The sequence below is a fragment of the Solanum verrucosum genome, unplaced genomic scaffold, assembly GCF_900185275.1.
Source record: "Solanum verrucosum unplaced genomic scaffold, falcon-dt-bn FXZP01000138.1, whole genome shotgun sequence".
Lineage (NCBI taxonomy): Eukaryota > Viridiplantae > Streptophyta > Magnoliopsida > Solanales > Solanaceae > Solanum > Solanum verrucosum.
The window spans coordinates 1,357,360-1,385,184 of NW_026020134.1; the positions used below are offsets into that span (position 1 = coordinate 1,357,360).

General features: G+C 37.2%; 1 protein-coding gene, 1 non-coding gene and 2 pseudogenes across 2 annotated transcripts in view; all 4 read right to left on the minus strand.

Annotated features, from left to right (window-relative positions):
- The window catches only part of LOC125827472 (DELLA protein GAI-like), a 37,589-nt gene extending 22,473 nt beyond the window's left edge, over positions 1-15,116 (minus strand). The window contains exon 1 of the mRNA XM_049506785.1: positions 15,011-15,116. Within this exon, the coding sequence (XP_049362742.1) occupies positions 15,011-15,110 (100 nt within the window). The 5' untranslated portion in view covers positions 15,111-15,116. The remainder of the gene's footprint in view (positions 1-15,010) is intronic.
- The window catches only part of LOC125827357 (DELLA protein GAI-like), a 56,958-nt pseudogene that overhangs the window by 22,713 nt on the left and 6,420 nt on the right, over positions 1-27,825 (minus strand).
- LOC125827487 (U6 spliceosomal RNA) lies at positions 18,304-18,404 on the minus strand. Its single transcript, XR_007442998.1, has one exon. It is a non-coding gene; the product is annotated as a U6 spliceosomal RNA (small nuclear RNA).
- Positions 18,580-24,719, minus strand: LOC125827473 (DELLA protein GAI-like; annotated as a pseudogene).

The following is a 27,825-nucleotide window of genomic DNA, read 5'->3' on the forward strand; positions in this document are numbered from 1 at the left end:
CAATTATAGTAGTGAAATTTAATAGTTCAGCTCTCAAAGAACAGCAATTGCAGTATGAAAAATACTAAACAAAAAAATAGAAAGAGGTGTGAGAACTTAGAAGAAATAAGATGAGAATTAAGAGAATGTTGCTATCACTTCTTTTTTACCCACTACTCTGGCATACTCCTGCATATAACAACTTTTCTCACGTGCTTGTCCTTGCATTAGCTTAGGATATAGTCTTGTAGCTTTTTGTTAGGCTGTTTAATTCATTGGCTTTTCCTAATTGTCTCAGGCCCATTCTCAATTTCCCTACTGACTTGGTCTGGCTGATCCATAACAATACTTCCCTCCCAATCGAGAACCTTGTCCTTAAGCTTCGGTGGGTGTTGATCTTCGACAGGAACTTGAAGCAGGGGTGTCACTTGTTCAGCAGGCGTTCCCACAGATTTCTTGAGCATAGAAATATGAAAGACTGGGTGAATTCGTGCATCAACCGGCAGATCAAGTTTGTATACAACATAACCAATTCGTTTCAACACTCGATAAGGACCAAAGTACTTCCGGCCGAGTTTGTGGTGGTGCTGCAAACGGAGAGAAAGCTGCATGTAAGGCTTGAGCTTCACAAATGCCCAATCACCAACTTCCAGTTGCAAATCCGTTCGACGAGCATCAGCATATAATTTCATACTAATTTGAGCCTCCGACAAGTTGTTCCTAAGTAACACCAAAACACCATCTCTTTCCAGCATGTACTTCTCGACTAAATCATCTGCAGCACTGCCCAACACATAACGAGAAATAGTAGGAGGCTCCCGCCCATACAATACTTGAAAAGGTGTCACTCCAGCAGACGAATGAAAGGCGGTGTTGTACCAAAATTCAGCCCAAGGTAGCATTGGTACCCACTCGTGAGGACTCTCCAAAATAAAACACCTCAGATACTGTTCAATGCACTAGTTCAAGGCTTCAGATTGGCCATCAGTTTGCGGGTGATACGTTGTACTCATAGCCAGAGAGGTGCCTTGGAGTCTATTAATTTCCTGCCAAAAAGAGTAAAGAAATCTAGGATCCCTGTCAGTCACGATAACGTGCGGAGGTCCATGTAGTTTAATGACATTGACTACAAAAGCTAATGCAACAGAATGCGCGGTGAACGTGGATGGCAATGGGATAAAATGCCCATATTTTGACAAGCGGTCAACAACAGTCATAATTGTCGCCTTTCCCTTAGAACTCGGAAGGCAAGTAATGAAGTCCATAGCGATCTCCTCAAAAACCACGTTCGGTATAGGCAATGGTTGCAGCAGGCCGGCAGGGTTGCGGTTCATGTCCTTCATTTGTTGATTCACTTGACAAGCAGTAACAAAAGCTCGCACATCTCGCCGTATATGGTGCCAATAAAAATTAGATGAGAGACGATGAAAAGTACGAACGATCCTGACGTGCCCCCCAATAGGTGAATAATGAAATTCTTGTAATAGACGGATGCATACTGGGAATCAGATGGGATAACTAGTCTTCCTTTGAAAAATAATAATCCTTCTCGAAGGACATAATCGGAGTCGGTAGCAGTCTGGTGCTCAATGACATGTTTAATGGCAAGCAATTCTAGATGAGATTGAGTGGTCATTCAAATTTCATCAATCCAGTCAAAAGTTCGAATAGATAAGGCATTTAAAGTCCCTTCAACAGGTCGAGACAGCACATCAACAACCTTGTTAAGTTTCCCAGGGCGATACACAATATTGTTGACACCCAATTTTGGCCTAACAGTTTTAAAATTCGTAACTTTTAAGTTTTATTTATTTAATAGTTCAAAATAAAAAATTTATAGTTTTAAATAAGTTTATCGATAACTATCCTTATTTATCAAAATTTGTGATATTTTATCAGTTAATTTTAAAATTGCATTTTCACATGTCATTAGTTGTGTTCACTAAATATTTTTTAATATTCATTTTATTTGTTACATTTACTAATATTCATTTTGATATTTTTGCACAGTATAAAAATTCATTCAAAATACAGATAAAATTTACATATACAGATTGATCAATAAATTTGGGCCACAATCCCAAGCCCATTGTTTGTGCCCGTTGTATTGCAACTCCCCTACTTAAGTAAATTTAGGTCAAAAGCAAAGGGGTGGTGAATTTATTTTTTAGAATAGGGTTGTAAATTTTAAGATAGGTTTCACTATTCATTCTCCGGCTACCACCACCCCGGATTCTGGCCAAGCTCCAGCAACCCAAAACCCCCATTCATTTTTTCTCCTTTTTTCGGCGAGACACCACCGAAACAACCTCCAAACGACCACCATCCTTTAATTTTCTCCAACGAACTCCAACCCACGCCACCAACAAAACCACCACGCCGCTGCATCTCTAACCACGGCAAAACCCCACCATTAACTCCGATAGAAACAACCTCCAAACCACCCAGGCACCATCACTGCCTCTAGTGAACCAAACCCACATTTGTTTCCTTCCCCTTTCTCGAGTTCTGCCATTAACGACGAGCTTCGAGTTCAACGAGCTTCAAGCTTCGCGAATCAGAAAAACCCTAAGCTTTGAACTCCGTTTTCGGCAAGATCTGGTCGGAAAGCTCTCGCCACCACCAGAACCTTGCCAGAAATAACCAAAACACACCCACCGAAAAACGCCATTAATGGCGGCACGAACCCGACCTACCAGCAGCAGTTCCGGTGAGAAGCGATGAGCTCCGATGAACCGGAGTAAAACAACAACAACTCGTACCAGACCCCTTCCCATTTCCCTTTCACGATTTATTTTTGCTTATTTTTGTAGCTTTTACGCGAACCAGCGAGCTCGAAGCACTGACTCCAGCTCCGGCGTGGCTCCATCGCCGGTAAACCACAACCAGCAAATCAGATCTGGACTCCCAGTCATCACACAATGTCATTGTTCTCCTTTGTCTTTTTGGTGACTTTAGCATCTCCTTCGGTGATCTCCATTAACGGTAACATTGTTACCTCCATAATTCCTCTATATTTATTTGTGTTGACCTTTTATATTGTAATGAATAGATCCATGTTATTTTGTGTATTTTTTTAGTTAGAACTTAGAAATGTTATTGTCCAGCGAATTTCCTTCTTTAATCTCCTTGTTTTTGCTTTGTGTTATTCACCGATGGTTGGTTTGTTATCAATTATCATTTTATTTTAATGAATATTGCAGTTCTCTAATGACTCTGGTCATATTTATTTTATTTTATTCTTATATCTATTTTATATATTTGGTTACTGTTTGTTAATTGTGTAATCATTGTTGCTCTATTTTATCTTTATTTCTAATTGTTCAGTTCTTTACTATTTTATTTCATTTATTGTTTTGTCATTTATTGGTTGGATTATAATATGTCCAAAGTTTAATTATATATTACTTTCTCTAATTATTAATTTACTTTATTTAATTGTTCATTATGCACGCCTACTTTTGCACTATTGCATTTGGATTGTTATTTTTATTTTATTAGCATAATGCATTGCTCCTCTTTTATGGTTGATATTTATTATTATTATTATTATTATTTGTTCGAGTTTTCGGTAGTTTTCTTTATTATTGACAGTGTTTGGTTTTCTTTAGATTATATTTCTTCATATTATTTGTTTTTGTTGCATTATTCTCTTTATTTTATTGTTTAGCTTCATGTTTTGTTTGTTAAAATTGGCCAATGAAAAAATCTCTCCGTCGATTTTGGAGGCCTCCACATTATAAAAGATGGAAATTTAGTTTAAGTTTATATTTTTTGTAAGTTAAAATGGCCGATGAAGAAATTACCGTCGATTTCCAAGGCCTTTCATGTTAGTAAGACGGATTTTTACTTTAAGTTGTTATTTATTTCATTTATTTTTATTTTTATTTATTTACTATTAACACTTTTACTAAGTGTGTTTACAGGTACCCCGGAGATGCTTCCCATTGAAGTTATTCGAATAAGGTTCGAATTATACTCTTATTCATTATTGTATAATATTGACGATAGGCAAATTTAGGCCAATTCTTATATTATTGTTTTATCATATTACTTGTGTATATTGCATGTTTATTATATTTGTACAATATTTTATCCTACTCCTCAATTTGAAAAAAATGAATTCAATCGGGATTCACATTTGTGGATTTCGAAGGATGTCTAACCCCTTCCCTTCGAAATAACCTGAACCTCTTACTTAGAATCTAATGGTTTCGTATATCACTTAATGGTTTCCTAGTTTTCCTAAAATTAGGTGGCGACTTCTTTAAAATTCTTATTTTCTTAAAATTCTTTTAAAATTGAATCAATTGATTATTTTTCGAGTCACCGCGACGTTTCGCCCTATTTGAATAGAGTAGGGATGTAAACAGAATGGCGACTCTGCTGGGGATATAGAGGTTCTAACCGTTATGAGTTCACCTTTTCAAACTAAGCAGACTTTTCTTTTATTGTGTTATATCTTGTCATGTATATTTTGTGATTATTTGTATATTGTACTTGTTATTTTTCATTATTTGTTTAATTGTATATATATAAATATATATATATTGGCATTGCATCATGACATATATCCGCCATTTGGCATTTTTATTTCTTACTTAAAGGACGATTATGCGGGCCGCAGTCGTTCGTTAATCAAATTGTTCTCAAGGCACCCTAACGAATGTAGTTGGCTACTGGATAGTCAACGGTTGTTAACTGTCCCAGCCCAAGTAGTCCGCTTGGGTCACCGATCCACTTCAAATAAAACCTACTCTTAGTCAACTAGAGTAGAGCGAAACCAAAACCCTGATTTAGCGCATTGACCTAAGATGATCCAACACCTCAGGCGTGTTGGTCCCATTAGAAACACTACCTTGAGTCCAAAATGGCCTTCAATCTAAATGGACGATCATAATTGTGTGTTTGAATTGAAGGATGTATACGTCCTTTGACAAAACCATTGTCTACGGGGATAAAAGTTTATTTTAATAGTTTTATCTAGTTAAAGAAGGAACTTTACAAGCTACCATTACATTCAAAAGATGTTGACATTTAAGGATGACAAGAATTTCATGAAGGAAGGACCTTCAATGAAGGCTTAGTTTAGGATGGTATCCCTGCGCGGGACTAATTATTTTTCTTTTTTTTCCTTCTTATTTTGTAATCATATTTGGTTTGTTCATAAAATTTGTACTAAATGTTTTGGGGGGCAATAGAGTTTTTCAAACGACGTATACATCCCTCAAATTGATAGGCATACCCTTGGCATAAAAGGGTCACATATTTGTATAAGATGCGCAACAATTGTTTGTACGCTAGGTGATATAATTGAGTTTGTCTTTAATTTAAACAGTGTTTATGTGCTTAATTCATTCTTTGTGTGATATTTTGCATTATCCATTATGAACACGAACTAACACGAATACCTTTTGAGTTTTTTTTTCTTCCGCGAGAGGTTGATTTATGTCAGACTTCAGAAGTCATATCCAAAAGTTGCAAGGGACAAGAGGGCTCGCGAAGTTCGAAACTTTGTATTTCACAAGATATTAATATCAAGTCAAAACATAAATTAGGGGAGTATTTGACGATGAGGTCGCACTCATTTATTTTTTATTATTTTGCACGTTGGTCCTGCTCTCACACATTTCTCATATTTTTTGCAGGAAAATCGTCTCCGACAACAGTCAGGGATGGTCATAACAATTTGTGGTTCTCGAATATAATTGGGAGAAGAGACAGGGCCAAAAGACATTCAAAAAAGAATATACAACAACAAGTGGTTACTGTGAGAAAAAAATGGGAGACCACATTCAACAGGTAGTACAAAGGTAGACAATTAAAGATGATACAAGGAATCGCTTCGAGTTTGTCTAAATTTTAAAATTGTTTTATGCCATATCTGAACGAACTACGCGAACCTGATTCTCATATCGGTGAGATACGAAGGCAACCCTTCTTGGGTTCGGTATCCATTTTTCAAATTTCAAAAATAAAAAGTAAAATAGTTTGTGCATATTTCAAAGAAATATATGCACGAACTACGCGAACCTGATTCTCATCTCGGTGAGATACGTAGGCAACCCTCTTGGGTTCGGTATTCATTCTTTTAAACGTTCGAATTTCATCAATCCATTCAAATTCTAGATGAGATTGAGTGGCCATTCAAATTTCATCAATCCAGTCAAAAGTTCGAATAGATAAGGCATTTAAAGTCCCTTCAACAGGTCGAGACAGCACATCAACAACCTTGTTAAGTTTCCCAGGGCAATACACAATATGAAAATCAAACCCAACCAACTACCTAACCATTGTTGTTGCTCAGGCGTCTGAATAACTTGATCAGTCAGATTTTTGAGTGATTGTTAGTCAGTAACAATTGTGAAACGTCATCCTAATAAATACTACCGCCATTTACCAACTGCTTGAGTAATGGCATACATCTCGCGATGGTAGGTTGAAGCTTTTTGCATTCTAGGGCACAACTTCTAGCTAGAAAATGCGATATAATGCCCTATCTGGGACAAGAAAGCCCCCATACCAACGCCCGAAACATCAATCTCCACGTGAAATTCCTGTGTGAAGTCTGGTAACACCAAGACTGGAGTGCAACTCAGCTTGTTCTTCAAAGTCTCAAATGCCAGTTGTGCGGCATCTCCCCATTTGAAATACACTTTTTTGAGTAAATCAGTCAAAGGACTAGCAATTGTGGCATAGTTCTTAATAAAGTGCCTATAATAACCAGCAAGTCCTAAGAAACTCCATACCCTCTTAACATTTGTTGGAATTGGCCACTGCTGAATAGCTGATATTTTAGAAAGGTCAACTACTAACCTCTTGCTGGAAATGACATGACCAAGATAGTCAATTTGAGTCTCCCAAATAAGCATTTAGAACATTTAGCCACAAATTTGTGTTCACGAAGAATCTGGAGAACTTGAGTGAGGTGTTGCAAATGATGTCTCCAAATCTGGCTATACACCAAGATATCATCAAAGAATACCAAAACACAGCGACGAAGTAATGGCCGAAAAATCAAATTCATTGTAGCTTGAAATGTAGAAGGAACAGTAGACAAGCCAAATGGCATCACAAGAAATTCATAATGTCCTTTATGAGTGCGAAAAGCCGTTTTTGCCACATCCTCGGGACGAACACCTATAGTAATAACGTTCAAGGCACGATAGTCCACACTAAATAGCCATGTGCCATCTTTCTTTTGGACTAATAAAATAGGCGAGGAAAAAGAACTAGTGCTAGGCCGAATTATTCCATCAGTGAGCATATTAGCAACCAATTGTTCCATGATGTTCTTCTGAAAATAGGGATACCTGTAGGGTTTAACATTAACAGGTCCTGACCCTGGATTGAGATGGATAGCATGATCTAGCTCACGTGCTGGAGGTAAACCTTGTGGTTTGCAAAACACATCTTCATATGAAGCCAAAAGGGAGTCCATATCAGCAGGATAAATAGGCGAACCAGGACTTTCACGTGTAACCAGCCGGAGGCAAAAGTAAGAAAACATCGCCTCAGTTTCAAAAAGTCATCGTAACATGTGTAATTGCACAGGTTGAGCCTTATCAGAAGGCTCTCCAATCCAGTTATACTTTTGTCCCTTAAGGGAGAACTCAAAGAGACGTCGAGAGTAATCTTGTAGAATTGGCCCCAACGAACTCAACCAAGATACCTCCAAAACAATATCTACACCATATAGCGAGAGAACATATAAGTTAAGCACAAGATCACACCTCTGGATCGACAAAGGGACTTGTCGTACCACCCCATCACAGCAAAGACGCTGACCACTGCCAACCACCACCGAAAAAGGAGGTGCGGGCTTAATAGACAGATTCAAAAATTTGGCAACTCGTGCTTGCACAAAGTTATCAGCGCTTCCCCCATCAACCAATACTTGCACAGGGGAACCCCGGACATGCAAGAATTAAACAAGACACTAAATATAAAATTTCCTTCTCTGTATTTCTTAATCATCAAACTATACAATTGGTGTTGTATTTATACAAGTGTTGAAGAATCTTTCTACTAACAAACTAGACAGGTGTTTATCTCTGATTGACCTATTTCTAACAAACAAAATAAATACAAGAAATAAAAGAAACGTTGCAAGAGCTGGAAAAAAAAAAACCTAATGATATGTACAGATTTGTTTATTGGATCTGAGTGTATGCTTAAGCCCAAAACGTTTAGGCCCAAAGTTCAGCTGGTAGAAGTCCAAATGAGTGCCAGAGTCCAAATATATATTTCACCAATAACAACTATCTCTATTCATTACAATAGCCTTGAAACTCTTGTGGCTATGACAGCTATGAAATCCAACACCCCCCATCAAGTTGGAGGGGAAGATGAAACTCTCAACTTGTGAAGAAGGCTGTGGTGAAGAGGTCCAGCAAGAGATTTGGTGAACAGATCGGCAAGCTAAGAAGAGGAACGAACATGAGAAAGAGAAATGAGTCCGGCGAGGTACTGTTGACGAACGAAATGACAGTCGATTTCGACATGCTTCGTTCGTTCATGAAACATGGGGTTTTTAGCGATGTGGATTGCAGCTAAACTATCTGACTGAAGAGGAACTGGTAAAGAGATCGGAACAATAAGATCGTCGAACAAACGAACCAACCAGATGAGTTCTGCCACTACCCTTCTCATTGATCTATACTCAGCTTCAGCTGAGCTGAGTGAAATAGAAGCTTGCTTCTTCGACTTCCATGAAATCGGAGAAGAACCAAGGGAGATATAAAACCCACTGACTGATTTTCGTGAATCCGGACAGGTACCCCAGTCAGAATCGCAGAAAGCCAGCAACTTGTATGATGAATCACTATTCATAAATAGACCAAAACCAAGGTCCTTCAACAAATAGCAGAGAACCCGTAGGGCTGCAGTAAAATGGGGAACCCTTGGATCTTGCATATACTGACTAAGATGTTGTACGGTGAAAGAAAGATTTGGTCTGGTGTGAGTAAGGTAATTTAATTTTCCCAATAGATGCCTGTAGGAAGTTGGATCCTTCATGGGGATACTATCATTTGCCTTTAACTTGACAGTAGGATCCAATGGCGCGGTAACGGGTGAAAGGTGTAAATAATCAAATTATGCTAATAGGTCTAAGGTGAACTTGCGTTGAGACAGAATCAAACAATTAGGCTCACGAATAACTTCTAGGCCTAAAAAGAAACGCAAGTTCCCAAGATCCTTAATCTTAAACTCAGCATCTAAAAACAATTTTAAGTCTTGTAAAGCTGCTGCATCATCACCTGTTAATAGAATATCATCTACATAAACTGCAACAATAGAGATGGAGTTGTCAGTTTTCTTAAAAAATAAAGAATAGTCATTTAGAGAATGACTATATCCTTTGAAACTGAGAGTTGCAGCGAGTTTGGAATACCATTGGCGAGATGCCTGCTTAAGACCATAAATGGACTTCTTTAACAAACAAACATGATTAGGTGTAATCCCAATAGGAAATTTCGTATATACTTCTTCATCAAGATCTCCATGTAAAAAGGCGTTATTGACATCCAACTTAAACAAATCCCATTATTTCTTTACAGCAAAGGCAAGAATGCACCTAATAGTAGTCATTTTCACCACTGGTGAAAATGTCTCATTGTAATCCACCCCTTCTTTTTGAATATCACCTCTAACAACCAGTCGTGCCTTAAGTCTTTCAATACTACCATCTGAATGTTGTTTCACTTTATATACCCACTTACAAGGTAAAGCCTTTTTCCCATGAGGTAATTTAACTACATCCCAAGTTTTGTTCAATTCTATAGCAGATAATTCTTTATTCATTGCTTCCTGCCAGGCTGGATCATGTGCTGCATGTTCATAGCTAACAGGTTCATGGATACTAGAAACAGAGGTGAGCATGACTTGATTAATAGAAGATAATTTGTTGAAAGGAAAAGAAATAGGAGTAACAGGACTCAGAAAACATGTTGAACTCACATCTATGAGTTGAAGGGCATTGCAAACATAGTCTTCAAGATATGCAGGTGTCCTAGTAATTCTAGAAAACTTTCTAAGCAAATCATTAATAACATGATTGTTGGGAGAAATACTGGAATCCCTAGGAGAAGTGGTATAAAGAGAATCAGAAATATGAGAAGAAGGTTCTAAAACAGTGGTATTTGAAGGAATAGGGATAGAAACAGAAAAGGGACTATCAAAATTGGAAGGAACAGTGTAATCATCAGAATCAGAAGAGGGAGTGAAAACAGGAAAAATTCTTTGAGAAAGATGTGATATGTCAGATGAAAAAGGGAAGTACTCTTCATGAAAGACAACATTTCTGGAAATTGATATTTTCTTTGTTTTTAGGTTTAGAACTTTATATCCCTTTTTTCCATAAGGATAACCCAGAAAAACACAGGGTAGAGCCCTTGGGTCAAATTTGTTCTGTGAGGAGGAAGAGTAGAAACAAAACATAAACACCCAAAACATCTTAGAGTTGAGTAAACAGGATTAGATTTAAAAAGGATTTCAAAAGGTGTTTTATGGTCTAATACTGAAGAAGGAAATCTGTTTATGAGATAAGTGGTTGTTAATAAACATTCCCCCCAATAGATAATAGGTAAATGAGATTGATAAAGTAAAGCTCTTGATGTTTCTAACAAATGCTTGTGTTTTCTTTCCACTATCCCATTTTGTTGTGGAGTGTAAGCACAAGTAGTTTGGTGGATAATTCCTTTGCACAGAAAAAAATCAGTTTGCAATTTCCCACTTCCCAACTCAAAAGCATTATCAGTTCTGATTATTTTAACCTTGGAATTGAATTGTCTTTCTATCATGGAAATAAAAGATTTGAGAATGGGAAAAGCATTGGATTTAGTGCTAAGAAGATGTGTCCAAGTAGCTCTACTAAAATCATCAACAATAGTTAGAAAGTATCTAAAACCATCATGTGTGGGAGTTTTGTAAGGGCCCCAAATGTCCACATGAATCATATCAAAAATAGCTTTAGTAGAAACAAGACTTTTGGGAAAAGGTAATTTAGATTGTCTTGCCATAGGAAGATCACACATGGAGAAGAAAATTTAGAACAAGAAGATGAAACTGGAACAATTTTCTTCATATTATTCAAAGGTATATGGCCTAATCTGTAGTGCCATAACTTTTCTTTTACATTAGGATCAAAGAAACTAGAACAGGAACTAAAAACATTTGCTACTGAACTAGGAAAAAGAGAACAATTAGAACTAGAACTAGAAAGACTTTTTGTAGAAGCAGCTGCTTGGGAAACATTCTTGGTACTAGCTGTTGATTGAGATGACTTGAAAACATATAGACCATCTTGTTCCTTACCAAGCACCAGAGGGCTCTTCAATGAAGGGCCCTGCAACATGAAACAATTGTTAGGAGTAAAAAGAAGAAACTTCTGAAGTTGATTGCACAATTTATGAATAGATAGGAGATTGAACTTGAAGGAAGGAATGTAGAGGACATTATGTAGAAGAAGATCAGACAAAAGATAAACAGATCCTGAATGAGTAACAGTTACTCTATGAGAATTAGGAAGGGTGACCAAAATAGGTTTGAGTAGTAGATTAAAACTAGAAAAACAAATTCTATTAAAAGTCATATGTCCAGATGCTCCACTATCTAGAATCCATGAAGTACCGTCACTTTTAAACAAGCAAGCATGGGAACTGAGAAACTTAGCCTTACCAGCACAGGAAATGTTTGCAGTAGCATCAATCTTTCCTCCAGTCTTTTGATTCATCTTCTGTAAAAGGTCCAGAAGCTGTCCAACATTTTCTTGACTAAGTGACTTTGGATCTGTAGAATTTTCCATCACCTGATTGCCTCCTTCATTAGTGTTAAAGGCATTGTTGACCATAGCTCCTTTCTGGTACCTTTTGTTCTTGGTGAATTTAAAATCTGGAGGAAAACCATAAAGTTTGTAGCATTGTTCAATGTTATGTCCTACTTTCTTACAATAGTTGCATGTCATAGTGTTTTTCTTAGAAAAATTTCCTTGTTGAGGCTTATAATCATCAAACCTCTTAGATCCTGCATTACCAACAAGAAAAGATGCTGATTCTCCTGGGTAATTGGGAGAAGCATGAATTTCCCTCTATTTCTCATCTTGAATAACCAATGAATATGCTTGACCAATGTTGGGGAGAGGGGAAGATAAAAGAATGTTACTTCTAACCCCTATGAAAGTCTCATTGAGACCCATAAGAAACTGTAATAATCTCTCATCGTGATGAGCTTTCACTTCTTTCTCTTTAGCACCACAAATACAATCACAACTACAAGCAGTAAAAGTATTGAGAGCATCCAGTTCATCCCAAAGGCTTTTCAATTTTGTAAAGTATGCAGAGATACTTGAGTTTCCTTGAACAACAACACTTAGATCTTTCTGTAACTGAAATAATTTTGCTCCATTAGCCTGACCAAATCTATCTTCCAGGTCAGACCACAGAACTTTGGCATTTTGAGAATACAAAACAGATTCAGCAATCTCTTTTGAGAGAGAATTCAAAAGCCAAGAGAGGACCATGTCATTACACCTTGACCAAGCCTTTTGAAGGTTTGTATCAGTAGGAACAACTAGGGATCCATCAATGAATCCTAGTTTGTTCTTTGCTGACAGAGCAATCATAACAGACCTTCTCCAGCCTCCATAGCTTCTGCCATTAAAGGCAGTGGAGACCAGATTCATGCCTGGATGATCAGAAGAATGAAGATAAAAAGCATGTGAAGAACCCACTGTATTGATTGCAGGGATTCTATCACTTGCTTGAGTAGTTTGAACCACAGGTGAATTTTTGACTTCAGTCATTTCAGAAAATAAACAGAGAAGAAGAAGAAGAACTTCATACGAGGGATTAAGCAAGAAAGATCAACCTTGCTTTGATACCATGCAAGAATTAAACAAGACACTAAATAGAAAATTTTCTTCTCTGTATTTCTTAATCATCAAACTATACAATTGGTGTTGTATTTATACAAGTGTTGAAGAATCTTTCTACTAACAAACTAGACAGGTGTCTATCTCTGATTGACCTATTTCTAACAAACAAAATAAATACAAGAAATAAAAGAAACGTTGCAAGAGCTGGAAAAAAAAAACCTAATGATATGTACAGATTTGTTTATTGGATCTGAGTGTATGCTTAAGCCCAAAACGTTTAGGCCCAAAGTTCAGCTGGTAGAAGTCCAAATGAGTGCCAGAGTCCAAATATCTATTTCACCAATAACAACTATCTATATTCATTACAATAGCCTTGAAACTCTTGTGGCTATGGCAGCTATGAAATCCAACAGGACATGGCCATTAAAGCGAGGGGTAGCGTGAGAAGTACCACTTAACAAGGCATGATATGAAATAGTAGAATGAGCTTGACCCTCTAAACATTGAAGTTCTTCAGCTAGGAAATCCTTAGGACAACAAGAGTTCGGCAACTCGATTGAAGATTCAGAAGACTCCTCCAAAAGCAAGAATTGAGGAAGTGTCTTGCACTTGTGGCCAATACTGTATTTCTCATCACAATTGTAGCAGAGCCCTTTGTCTTGTCTAGCCTGGATCTCGGAGGACGTCAGGCGCTTGAAGGGAATTTCGGGAAAGGCAGATGATGGAGCAGTTGGTTTAGATTGAATTAAAGGAGACGACGTTGTAAGGTTGGGCAAAAGAGGTTGAATTCTCGCAAAAGCAGGACGAACTGGACTTTTAGCGTAATTCAACTTCTGCTCATACATATTAGCTAAACGTATAGCCTCTTCTAGAGATGTGGGCTCTCTAATAGCGACTTCATCTTGAATATCTGACCTAAGGCCCAAAATAAAACACCTAATCAAAAACTCATCCGGCAAGTGTACTGTTTCATTAGATATAGCCTCGAACCTGGTGCGAAACTCTGCCACAGTGGACATTTGTAGAAGCTTCGAAAGTCTGCCCTCCGGAAAGCGCAATGATGTATCCTGAAATCGGAGACGGAGCTTCTCAGCAAAATGTGGCCAATCAAAGAGTTGCTTGTTGCGAAACATCCAACGATACCAATCAAGAGCCTCACCATTCAAATAGAATGATGCCAAGGAAAGTTGATGAATCGGTAGGATGGAATAAAACTCAAAATAACGCTCAGCTTAAAACAACCATGCCTCAGCGTGTTGACCATTAAAACGACCAAGTGCCACCGCCGCTGGCTTGTGTCGGATTGTGAGCGGACCAGAAGAGTTAGATCCAGGAGGTAAACACACCGCCGCCTGCCTTGGATGAACAGGATCAACAACAGCTGACTGAACAGCCACCGTGGAGATAAAATCCTGCACTAACTGAGTCAAGTTGTCCACATGAGTTGATAAAAGAGAAAGTTCCGTCGAAGAGTCCGACGGTACAACACCATCCGATTTCTTAGAAGTATCCATGAAGTCCAAAGCAATGAAAGCACCAATTAGACAAACTTCAACCCAAATAACAAAACAGTAGCAACACTTAAATTGATTACTCAAGAAGAACAATTACAGTAGTGAAATTTAATAGTTCAGCTCTCAAAGAGTAGCAATTGCAGTATGAAAAATACTAAACAAAAAGATAGAAAGAGGTGAGAGAACTTAGAAGAAATAAGATGAGAATTAAGAGAATGTTGCTATCACTTCTTTTTTACCCACTACTCTGGCATACTCCTGCATATAACAACTTTTCTCACGTGCTTGTCCTTGCATTAGCTTAGGATATAGTCTTGTAGCTTTTTGTTGGGCTGTTTAATTCGTTGGCTTTTCCTAATTGTCTCAGGCCCATTCTCAATTTCCCTACTGACTTGGGCTGGCTGATCCATAACACCACAAGTGTTGTTGCAAAGTGCTCTGAAATCAACATTAAATATCCTAATCTCTTGCTGATCATCAAGTTGCTTATTATTATTAAACCAGCTGGAAGATGCACCTGATGATACAATCATCGAATCATCACCATCACCAGCGGTCGATATCTGCTGCTGACAGTCGTCTACACTGGTAGAAGATGACGAATTGGGAATATTGTTATCTGAGATCAAACTGTGAGTCCAACCTGAAATATCAGAAGAAGCGTAGATGATTGCATCTGTATTGGAAACAAAGGAATCTTCATCTTCCATAATTGTATCCATGGACATCTCTCGTGAACTCATCTTTCTTTTTTTCTTTTTTTTTGGTTGATAAATTGCTGGAGTAATAACCTTCCAGGTTCCCTATAGTGAGTAAAGTTGTGACATAGTCAACCTTTTTTTTTTGTAGCTATTCTTTTATTTTTGGTCGTTCGGATTTCACTTTCATTTTATACGCGTAAAAAACTACCTACTGCTTGTGAGGTATGGAAAGAGATCGTATTTAATTTTGCAGCAGTGGACATTTTAGATAAGTAAAAACAGGGACAAATGGCCCCCTTTATTTTTTCTCTACTTTTTTTATTTTTAATCATATATTATTATAAGTAGGAAGCTTCAAAGTGTAAAGTTAGATTACCATTTTACCCCTACACTAAATAAAAATTATACATTATCTCATTAAATATTAAACTTTAATTACCTCTAAGCTTTCTGAATATCATAAAAAACTGGAAAAAATATGAAAAGTCACATTACATTATTTATCATAGTCAACCATTTACATTGTTTTAAGACTTTTCCAAACTAAATCGTTGTTTTAAGAAGTCCAAAAAAATGTTTAAATATATTATCCAATTAAATGTGAAATTAAAGACATTAAAGAAAAGGGAAGATAAAAAGATGTGTATCAGTTTTCAAAACCCTCTTTTCCATAAATTAATTTGTTAGAACTCTTGTCTCTTCATTTGCCTATATTGAATGAAGATGAGTTTTTCAAATTTATAAATACGGATATTGAATAATATCAAACAAGTGTATGATGAAAGGTTAGTTATACAATTGCTAATTGCCAAATCCTTACTTTTATTTGATCTCTTCGTATTATTTTAATTTTAGATTTCATGATCTATAGGTATATCATATTTAATTGTATTTATGTTTGTCAATTTTTCTTTCTCAGCTTTGGTGGCATCAAGATTACAAGCAGCTATAATATATGATGATAACTTCCCTATTTTGTTGTTTTCTCTGTGGTAATTTCTTAACAGAATTATCATTTTTGTAAAGCATGAATATTTTGGACTTTCAAATCATTATGGAACAAAAGTTTATAGTGCTTCAAGATCCTTCAATTCATTTTTAAATGAATTTGAAGTTATATTTTTCAAGTGACAGGATAGTTTCCACATCTACAAATTAGGTATACAATTCTTTTTTATAATATATATATATATTAGTTCTCATATGTTTTTTTAGTGTTGAAGTGCTGGTATTATATTTTACCTCTTCTGCGTCAACTAAATTGAGAAACTTGTTGATGCATTTTTACAATCTCATATTTAGTAATGTCCAAATTCTTGCTTTATTAAATTATATTATTTAGGATTTGTATATATTATACTTTATGTATTACACACTATAATTGCATATAATTATACATTTAATTGTTTCTGCATGTAGGTTATGAGAAAAAACAACGTAAGAAATTCTAATAATTTGAAGTTCACACATTAACTTCTGAGGTGAAAGCAGTGGATGGTGTTTAATTTAGTGACGTAAATGATGTTTTCTTTCTCGCTTTTATGTAAATATATTTCTTTTTTTTATTGTTTGAGTTAATTTTGGATATATTTGAGAATAGTATGTATATAAAATATATTACAACTTTTTCTTTCTTCTGTAAACAGGGAATATGGCTTTGCCTTTTGTTTGATTTTTTATGTCCCGCATTTCTATCGTAACGAAGGTTGTTGTGGGGAGATCTTTGTGTCACTGAAGATTGCTTTCAATGATCGCAAAATCAAAAATATAAAAAATATTGCAATACTATAATTTCTCTTCTAGAAGTCATAAAAGAAAGAATAGGTATACTTTGGTTTGATAAGCCAAAAAAAATAACCCCGACTTGCTTTTGTCACTCAAGCAATACCAGTTTTTCAGTTTGATTTTTTCTTTAAATTTGTTGTCATTTCTTATTCTTCATTCTACCTCTCCTCTAATTTTAAAATAAAATACACTCTCTTTATGTCCCCCAAATGAAGTATTGAAGTTCAAAATATGATGATCGACATTTTTAAATATTGAGTAAGAAATACTTTTACTTTCACGATACATATATATCATTTTGGAGGCTTATGTCAAATGATTTTATTCACGCTAAATATAAGTCAGATTAAAAATCCAATATAATGTTATTATATCTTAATTAATAGTTTTACTTGTTACACAGAACAGACTTTATAGAAAGAAACAAAGTCAAATTATAACTTCAACAATTAGTTTTAAACTATAATTGTTGTCTTGCCCATGCATTTCAAGTTCAACTACGATATCGCTTTAACATATGAAAATATTAATTACCAGTTTGTATTTTTTTTCTCTTCTAATTCAATTTTGAATCCCATACACATGTTTTAACAATATTTATGTTTTGTAAGTATGTATTAACTGATAGGAATACACGTGCGACGCACGTGTCCAAAACTAGTATTAGTATAAGGACTAAATTAATAATATCTTTCGTAGTTGTCTGGACAACTACTGAAGTCGTGGACGACTAAAAAAGTTATCCCCACAACAATGACAGTTATTGGACAAAAGTGTAGAAGTTAAAAGTTTGGGAGTATTGAGAAAATATCTTATAACCTAATTATTATTATTTGTCACTTCTATTCAATTTTTAAAATTTGAAGAACTCCTACCTAATTGACTAACTAGTTTGTCCTTTTTAATAGACCTTCCCAATCCAACTCTAGTAAAAAAGGGACCGTAATCCAGGTAATGGACAGGTCATAATTGGACATGAATATTCCTTTATTTAAAAGAAGGTTTGGTCATATATATTGAATTGTTTTTAAAAATAGTACTTAATAGTTGAAGAAGAGTTTTAAATTTGAAGAAGTGATTTTAACTAGTTTTCAAGTGAATTTTTTTCCCTCCACCCACAAATATCTACTCTATTTATTTTCAGATTAAATGCATATTTATACACAATTTTAATTTTTTTTAAACTTCTTTTCAAATATTATATTCTACTTTCTATTTGAAACCGCCAACTAAAATTGTGAGGAAATTTCGATTGAATTTCCAGAGACATTTCTCACAACATAGATGAAGACTTGATCGAGAAATGTTGGACATTAATTCTACACCGCGTCATTTTCTTGGCAATTGACCATTCAGCCAACTCTTTTTTTTCTACCAATCAAACCTTAATTTGATGGTTACTAAATAAAAGATAAATTCAACTGGTGGTTTTTATTTTAAAATAAAAAATAAAAAATTGAACCATTTATCGATTTGTGTGTCATCCTTGCGCAGGGGCCATGCTAATTTTCTCTGTATCGTTCCAATTTTACCAGATGTCCCCAAAGGGACAACTGGTGGTTATTCAATTGTCTTTATAATATAAAATTTATTTTTCTACTACAATTATGGAAGATGAAGACTTCTGGCTTGAAGCTACAACCCCAACGTCTTTTTTTATTAATGTGAGATATATAATTAGCCTCAGAAGTATAACCGGAGTAGTATATTTAGACCGAAAGCATATTTAAACTAAGAAAGCAAACTGTTTTCTCTGAAATTTGTCCAATGAGTTCTCCCGCCGCCAAGCAGAAGTGGCGATGAGCGGGCGATTATGCCAATTCAATATAAGACGCTCATCTTTAATATCCCATTTATATCCCTCTACATTTGAGAACATGGCCATTAACATGACTACCAGAATGAACATATTTGAACCCTGGGGAACCAGATTGAACCCTGCAGAGTCAAGCATCACTCGCCATTGACCCAGCGTCTCGTGTCTCACAACTTGCTTAGTCCCTTCGCAAGCCACCAAATTATTGATCTCCCGCCCAAGGTACTGCTCCGCCATCTCCAAGTCTAAATTGTTGGTCTGAGTCGACTCTGAGTTCTCCAGCACGTCAAACATTGTTGAATAGTAAAGGCATGCTTCCTTAACCCTGTTCATATAGCAACTCCCACGTGATTCGCTTCTTGTTCGGCAATGGTCACAATCTTCGGTTGTATTTGTTTTATTAAATCCAACACCTTCTCAAATGCTCCTGGAATGGAAAACAAACGGTGAAGCTCAAAAACAGAGTTCACAGCCACTGCTTCCACATTACTGGGTCTGATATTCAACCTTGGTGCTTCAAGATCAGCTAAAATATTGACCACGAATCCACGGAATTTAAATTCTACACCAATTGACTCCGCAAGTTGGGCGAGCTTCTAACCAACTTCCTGTAAGGCATCGGTACTATCATCAGGCTGAGAGTTGCCACCAATTCCTGTGGGCCGAAAAGCTGGTAAACTGCCAGGACAGAAAGCGAGAGCCTGCAAAAGTGCCAGCCATTGTGAACAGATTCAAGTTGAAAGCAATTACATGTACTCCCTTGGAATCAGCAAAGGCCTTCAAAATGGATTGATTGACTGTTTGGTCCGTGGAATAGGATGATTCAACAATATCTTGTGGAATCAATCTGTGAATCTTATGATACAAAGCTCCTGCAAAATAAGTGTTAACCAGAGCATAAGGTTAGCAAGTTAGTTAAATACTGTCAAAAGTTAGTTATGAAATGGTAGCTTATAAATAGTGTTATGAGTCTAACGGAATCTGTATGAGTGAATAATGTAACTGCACTCTCTCAATATACTTCTCTTTTATTCTCTCTAGAATGTTCTTCTTTTCTGCATAGAACTAAGATGTTCAAGCTCCATTAATGATGTTATCATGGTATCAGAGCCTGTACGTGTCTCTGGCTAGCTAATCTACTGTGTGTTGCGGTTTTGTTAGCAGGTTGATTTGCTCAGATTCAAGGCTGGATTTCGGTTGAATCGCTAGTGAGTATTCTGGTTGCAGATTGAGATTCGAAGCTGGAAGTAATGACGAACACAGCTACAGTTGGATCTGAATCACAAACCAACAATCTACCTTCAAACACAGCACATACGTCAACAGGAGCACCTAACTATGTAGCTCCAATAATAGATCATAACCATCCCCTGTATCTCCAGCCAAATGACACTCCAGGTAGCTCCTTAATCTCTATTCAACTTACTGGATCAGAGAACTATGCACTCTGGAGTAGATCAATGCGTATTGGCCTCTTAGGTAAAAGTAAACTAGGATTCATAGACGGCAGGTTTCCTAAAACTCAATTTGCACCTGAATTGTTTGATATTTGGGAAAAATGCAATGCTGTAGTTTTGTCTTGGATTATGAATGCTGTGAGACCTGGTTTACTTAGTAGCATTGTTTATAGTGGAGATGCTCATAGAGTTTGGTGTGATCTGAAAGAAAGATTTGACAAAATCAATGGTGCTCATGTGTTTCAATTGCACAAGGAAATTCACAGTCTGACTCAAGGAACTATGTCAGTCACAGATTACTACACCACACTCAAAGGCTTATGGAATGAGTTTGACTCAATTATGCCGTGTCCAGGGTGCTCTTGTGCTGAATCTGTAAAATTCAAAGAGCATTGTGAATATCAACGATTGTTGGAGTTTCTCATGGGACTGAATGAGCCATATTCAGCAGCAAGAGGACAGATCCTTATGCAAAGTCCCACTCCTACTCTAAACAAAGCCTTTTCTCTCATTATTGATCATGAGAGTCAAAGAAACTTGGTCACTCATGATGGTTCCTATCATAGAATTGTTGAAAGTACTGCTATGTTTAGTCAGAAAGGTAATAATCATTTAGGAAGAGGTCAGTTTGATGCTTCCTCCAGGCCACCTAATTTTGGCTATCAGCCAGGAGGTGATGGTAATCCAGGGAGAGGTCAACTTGAAGCTCATTACAAGCCACAGAAGATTCAGAAACCTATTACAATGTGTGAAGTGTGTGGATTCAGAGGTCATACTAAGGATCAGTGCTTCAAAGTAAAGGGATACCCTGTTGGATGGAGGTCAAAGAGGAAAGGTGCAACTACTGGTTCTTATGCTAATCAAGTTGATGTGTCTCAGTCTGCAGGTACATCTACTAATGATAGTGCTACTCCAACCATACCTCCTTCAACCCCTGCAGCCTTCTTTAATCAGATCTTGCAGATGTTGTCCAAAGGAGGTGAAGGTGGAGGAGAGCACTCAGTTAAAGCAGCTACTGCAGGTAGTGTTTTCTCTGCTATGGTTTCAAAATATGTGGCTAAGGATTGGATTGTAGTTACAGGAGCTACTCATCATATGACCTCCAATCTTGATATGTTAGACAAAATTGATACAATTCCACAGTCAGAAAGGAGGCAGGTTAACTTGCCTACTGGAGGAGTAGTATCTGTTGCAAATGTTGGTACCTCGGCTGTTATGGGAGGTCACACTATTGAGAATGTATTATTTGTTCCAGAGTTTAAGTGCAACCTTTTGTCTGTTTCTCAACTGACCAAAGAACTTCAATGTGTAGCTGCTTTCTTTCCTGACTTCTGTATTTTACAGGATCTCTCAAGTGGACAGGTGAAGGGGATTGGTAGAGAGGATCAAGGTCTTTACATTCTCAAAGATGGTTTAGAGCTCAAGGGTGGTCTAGATTGCATAGCTTCTGCTCATTCTTCAGGCAGTAGTTCTCTTACCGTTGGTTCTGCTGATTCTATTTCTCTATGGCATAGAAGATTAGGCCATGCTCCTGTAGACATCATAAAGAAGTCATCTACACTTTCTTGTGTAGACAATGTTGATTGTTCTCCTTGTACTGTTTGTCCCCTAGCTAAACAAACAAAGCTTCCTTTCTCTGAAAGCTTTCATACTTCTAAAGTCATATTTGAACTGGTGCACTGTGATATTTGGGGACCATATAGGATCCCTACTCATAATGGAATGAGATATTTTGTGACTATTGTGGATGATTTTTCCAAATTTACTTGGGTGTTTCTTATAGCCTCTAAGTCTGATGCCATAGTAGTTCTGAGAAATTTCTTTACACAAATTCACACCTTGTTTGCTACAAAGGTTAAAATCTTCAGAACTGATAATGGTAGTGAGTTCTTTAGTCATGCCTTTCAAACTCTTGTTTCTTCTCTTGGAATTTTGCATCAAAGTACCTGTGTTTACACTCCTCAGCAAAATGGTGTTGCTGAAAAAATGCATAGAACTATTTTAAACATGGCAAGGGCACTCAGGTTTCAAGCTTCTGTTCCTCTGAAATTTTGGGGAGAATGTGTGCATACTTCTGTGTATCTTCTCAACAGACTCCCCACCAGATCACTCCACTACAAGACCCCCTTTGAAGTTCTCTACTCTACTCCTCCCTCTCAGTCTCATATCAGAACCTTTGGATGCTTGTGCTATGCTTCCAGTCCCAAGTTATCTGACAAATTTTCTCCTAGAGCTATACCAGCTGTTATGCTAGGATATTCACTCACTCAAAAGGATTACATTCTTTATGACTTGCACTCTCATTCCCTATTCGTAAACAGACATGTTGTATTTAAGAAAGAAGTGTTTCCCTTTAAAGATACTCAATCTTCCTCTGATCCTATTTTTCCTGTGCTCACATTTGTTTGTCCTGATCCTCGCATTCCAGTAGCTTTTATATCACCTCCTGTACCAATATCACCTTCTGTACCATCAGCTTCCTCTAGTCCTCTAGTACCTACATCTTCTGCCCTAAATGATCATCCCTCTCCACCTACTTCAAGCCCAGTCAGTGAACCTACTCCTGCATTGCCTCCTAGAAAATCTTCCAGACATAGTAAACCACCCCTATGGCTTCAAGATTTTGGAGGTGCCCTAATATCTTGGAAGTCAAAGAAACAAGAAACTGTTTCCAGATGCTCAGCAGAAGCTGAATTCAGAAGTATGGCCAATTGTGCAGCTGAGATAACCTGGCTTGTAGGTCTGTTCAAGGAACTTGGAGTCAGTATTGAACTTCCAATAAAAATGGTGTGTGACAGTAAGGCTGCAATTCAGATTGTTGCAAATCCCATCTTTCATGAAAGAACCAAACACATAGACATAGATTGTCATTTTGTAAGGGAAAAAATTTGTCAAGGTTTGATCAAAACAGAGTTCACTCACACAAAGGACCAACTAGCTGATCTTCTCACAAAAAGTCTGGGCAAGGCACAACATCAACTACTTCTAAGTGATATGGGAGTTATGAACTTTTTGAACCATGAACTTGAGGGGGAGTGTTAACCAGAGCATAAGGTTAGCAAGTTACCATGGTTAGTCTAGTCAACAAGTTAGTTAAATACTGTCAGAAGTTAGTTATGAAATGGTAGCTTACAAAAGTGCTATGAGTCTAACGGAATCTGTATGAGTGAGTAATGTAACTGCACTCTCTCAATATACTTCTCTTTTATTCTCTCTAGAATGTTCTTCTTTTCCGCATAGAACTAAGATGTTCAAGCTCCATTAATGGTGTTATCAATAAGCCGGACACTTTTTTCATTGCTCCTCCAATTTGTGAAACTGTAAATCTTCTTATTTGACTGATTAGTACATCCACCAGACATAAGCTGTTCTTTTGGATCGGCCCAGCACAAGCCATCAAGGTATTGACAAGCCGAACGCTAGTCTCTTCATTCAGTATCCGGCAATAAACCGCCATGTAATTCAGATCCACCGCAAGTGTTATTGCAAAGTGCTCTGAAATCAACATTAAATATCCTAATCTCTTGGTGATCATCAATTTGCTTATTAGTTTTAAACCAGCTGTAAGATGCACTTGATGATACAAACATCGAATCATCATCATCACAAGCAGCAGTCGAAATCTGCTGCTGCTGCTGGTGTTCGTATACACTGGTAGAAGAGGACGAATTAGGAATATTGTTATCTGAGATCAAACTGTGAGTCCAGCCTGAGATATCTGAAGCAGCGTAGATGATTGCATCTGTTTCAGAAACAAAGGATTCTTCATCTTCCATAATTGCCGGAGTTACGTTCCTGCTTCCCTAAAATAAGTGAGGTCGTGACATAGTCATATGTTTTCATCTTTTCTTTCTCTTTTTGGTCATTTCGGTGAGATTTGGATGCCATGCTTACCACATTAATTTCTGAAGTGTTGGCTACCAAATGTGCCGCTGCAACCTGTTGGCTTTCATCCTGTATGATCACAGCATAAAACTGACCAAGCGTTGGTGCAGTGGACTTCATGAGGATTTGCCTTCTCGCTTGATCATACGACTAATTAAGACCACTAAGGACGTGAAGCAACCTCTGTTGGTTTAGGTGCTCAATATAGTCCTTCGATTTCTCACATCCACAATTTGGAGATGGCACTAACACATCATATTCATGCCATAATTCTTTCAATTTCGAAAAGTATGCAGAAACAGAGTTAGTACCTTGCCTCAATGTCGTAATTTCCTTGAGTAATTGCCAGATTCGTACACGATTAACCTTGTCAAAGCTCTCCTTCAGATTCTCCCAAACGAGATATGCGTTTGAGGCATAGACAATTCCAGTAAGAATATCTTCAGACACTGTGTTCATGATCCATGAAAGGACGATCGCGCTACATGATTCCCATTGCTCATGCAATTCAGCTTTGTAGGATTCCTTTGTGCACTTTCCAGTCACAAATCCAAGCTTCCATTTGCCAAGTAAAGCAATTTGCATCGATCTGCTCCATAAACCGTAGTTTTCAGATCCAGTAAGCTTCACTTGAACTAGAACTGATCCAGGTGCATCTGATGGACCTAGATGAAGAGGATGATTGGAATCAATTTTCTCTCCTGCCATTGCTGTGCTTGAAATAGAGCTATACGAAGGCTTCAATTGAGCTGAAATGATGTGAAACTTATTGCTCTGATACCATGCTGAAATCTAGACTATGAGCTTAGCTCCAACAGTTTGTTTATTGCTATTTGATTCAGAGTAAGAATATGGAGAAGATACAATTCAGGAATTTATGATTTATTGATCTGAACCTTCATCACCATACATCATACAATATATATAGATTAAGAAATGCTAATTACTTACTCTTCCAGCTGTGTACATAACCACTAGGCTAACAACCATTAGTCTAACTAACTAACTGATTATTCCACGTGATGACACTAACTCTAATAGCATAGAATATATTAAAGAGTCAACCGACATAACAAAGGTTGAAAGGTTTACCATGAACATGCCACGACAAACTATGATTCTCGTTACACTGCTCAACAAATCCCTCACATCGCGATGGTGCTATCATTCAAAGGATGGTAACTTATCTGAGAACTCCCTCCATCTTTACAAGCTTGCTAGTTGCTACTTCTTGTATCTACCATTGCTCCAATCCCTCGTGAGGATTTGCCATTGTTTTTCTGCTTATTATTCCCATTCTTATTATTCCCACTCTTATGGCTTTGTCCCTTGTTTGGCACATGTGACACTGATGTTGGAATAGGATCATACACCTCTGGAGCCTATGTTACAGTCAGTTCCCTCGGTAGACTACCTTTGTGTTGTTGTCTACTTCATTTGAGACAAATTAAAGAACGACATTTTTATAAATAAGATTACTGAAATGAAATTCTGTTGTGAAATTCAGGACGAGGGAGCAAATATCAAAGTCAATTCATTTCATCCAGGTTTGATAATGACGAATATCATGGGACATTCAGCCTTTCTGATGAGTACATATATATAACCCTCGTACAAAAATTAGCTCGAGGAATTACTGAGCTTTAATTGGAGCACTTTTCTTCTAATTGGCAGGAGTACGTCTTAAGGGCTTTCACTTGTTTACTGTGTAAGAATGTCCCTGATGCAAGTATATGTAGTCAAGTTAGTTAAAATGAATGTAAAGGAATCTGAAAATCTGTTAGAAGCTGTTAGAACTGTTAGGCAGTTAACACTGTTCAGCTGTCAAGAAATTAGTTAGTTAGTTTCTTTTGTTGTATTCTTCTTTAAGTCATTTTACCCATTTGATTAGTTGTATAAATACATGGGAAATGTACTGATTCACTCATTCATGAATAATATCATTCTATTCTTTCTTCCTTCTTCTACATCTTCTCAGCTAATATTCTCGATTGTACCCTGAATTAGTTTTCATCTTCTTCGAGCCACAACTCCTAGATTAACTACTATCATCACAATTGATTGTGAGTGCATCAATTGGTATCAGAGCTTTCATTCCTCGGCATGGCTTTGACTCGCAACAAGAACCCAGAAGGATCGACAGAGGCAGATAACAATTTTTTGCAGATTCAAGAGCAATTGCAGAAATTGATGGCGACTATGAATGAACGAAATGAGAGGACAGATAAGGAATTGTTGGAAATCAAGCAAGCCATTGGTGGTATGAAGCAGAGAGACAAGGAATTGGATAATTGCAGAGGTGAATCTTCTGCTGGAGGTGACAATTCTGGAGAATTGAGGCAGTTGAACACAAGTAGAGACATTCAGGCTGGAGTAACTGGTAATTTTCTCACTCGATGCTCTAGGTTAGATTTCCCTAGATTTTCTGGGCAAGATCTGAAAACATGGTTGTATAAGGTGGACCAATTCTTTTCTATGGATGAAATTCCTTATAGTCAGAGGGTCAAAGTCACATCAATTCACTTAGATGGGGAAGCTATTGCTTGGCATAGGTCTTATCTGAAAGCTAGGAACACTATTGTAGATCCTACTTGGACAGAGTATATTTTAGCTTTGAATGAAAGGTTTGGGGATGGATATGAAGATTCAATGGAATCCATTAAGCACCTGGAACAAACTAGCAATGTAAGAGCTTACCAAGCTGAGTTTGATAGGCTGCTGACTGGGGTGAATTTGTCTAATGAGAATGCCATCAGCTGTTTCTTAGGAGGCCTCAAACCTGAATTGAACAAATCAGTAAGGATGCAGGCACCAAAGACTCTGATGCAAGCTTACAAGTTGGCTAGATTGCAAGAGGAAGTTTTTGAGGCACAAGCTCAGTCCTGGGGAATTAGATCTTCTGGAAAAAATCAGAATCCCATTTTACCAACTCCAAACTTCCATAGAAATCAGAATGTACAGAGGCCCATACCAGCTAATACTAGTTACAGGAAACCTTTTGATAATTCTTATAACAAACCTAGTGGATTTCAGGGCAATGTTAATGGAAGGAAGCTCTTAACCGCAGCAGAGATGGATGAGAAAAGGGCCAAGGGACTGTGCTTCCTTTGTGATGAAAAGTATGTAAGGGGGCATGTGTGTAAGGCCAAGAAGCAGTTGTTCTTAATAGAATTGTGTGAAGAAGGAGATGTAACTATGGAAGATGATCTAGAACCAGATCAGTTCCAGGATTAAGAAGCAATTGATAACATTGTCAATCCTGAGGAATGTATGACAATTTCATTGCAAGCCTTCACTGGTGTCACTGGGTACCAGACCATTCGAGTCACTGGGTATCATGAGAAAAGACCATTACAGATTCTTATTGATACAGGTAGTACCCACAATTTTATTGATGAAGAAATGGCAAGGCAGCTAGGATGCAAGGCCAGCACAATCATGGAACAGTCTGTTAGTGTAGCTGATGGGAGGAAGGTACAAACTGCTTCCATTTGTAGGAATCTGCAGTGGTTGTTACAGGGGACTACATTTTCTTCTGATTTCCTATTACTGCCATTAGGAAATATTGATATAGTATTGGGGGGTTCAGTGGTTGAATACATTGGGGAGAATTCTCTTTGATTTTAGCAAAAGGACCATTGAGTTCATGCACCAAGGGAAGAAGCACGTGTTGAGAGGGGAAACCACTCAAGTCAAGATTACTAAGGCTAAAGTGTTGAATAAAAAACCTGCAGAACAAGTACAATTTTATATGTTGTCAGTGAACACACCTGTTACCTTCCAATGTAACCACATCCAAGCTATCACAGCCACA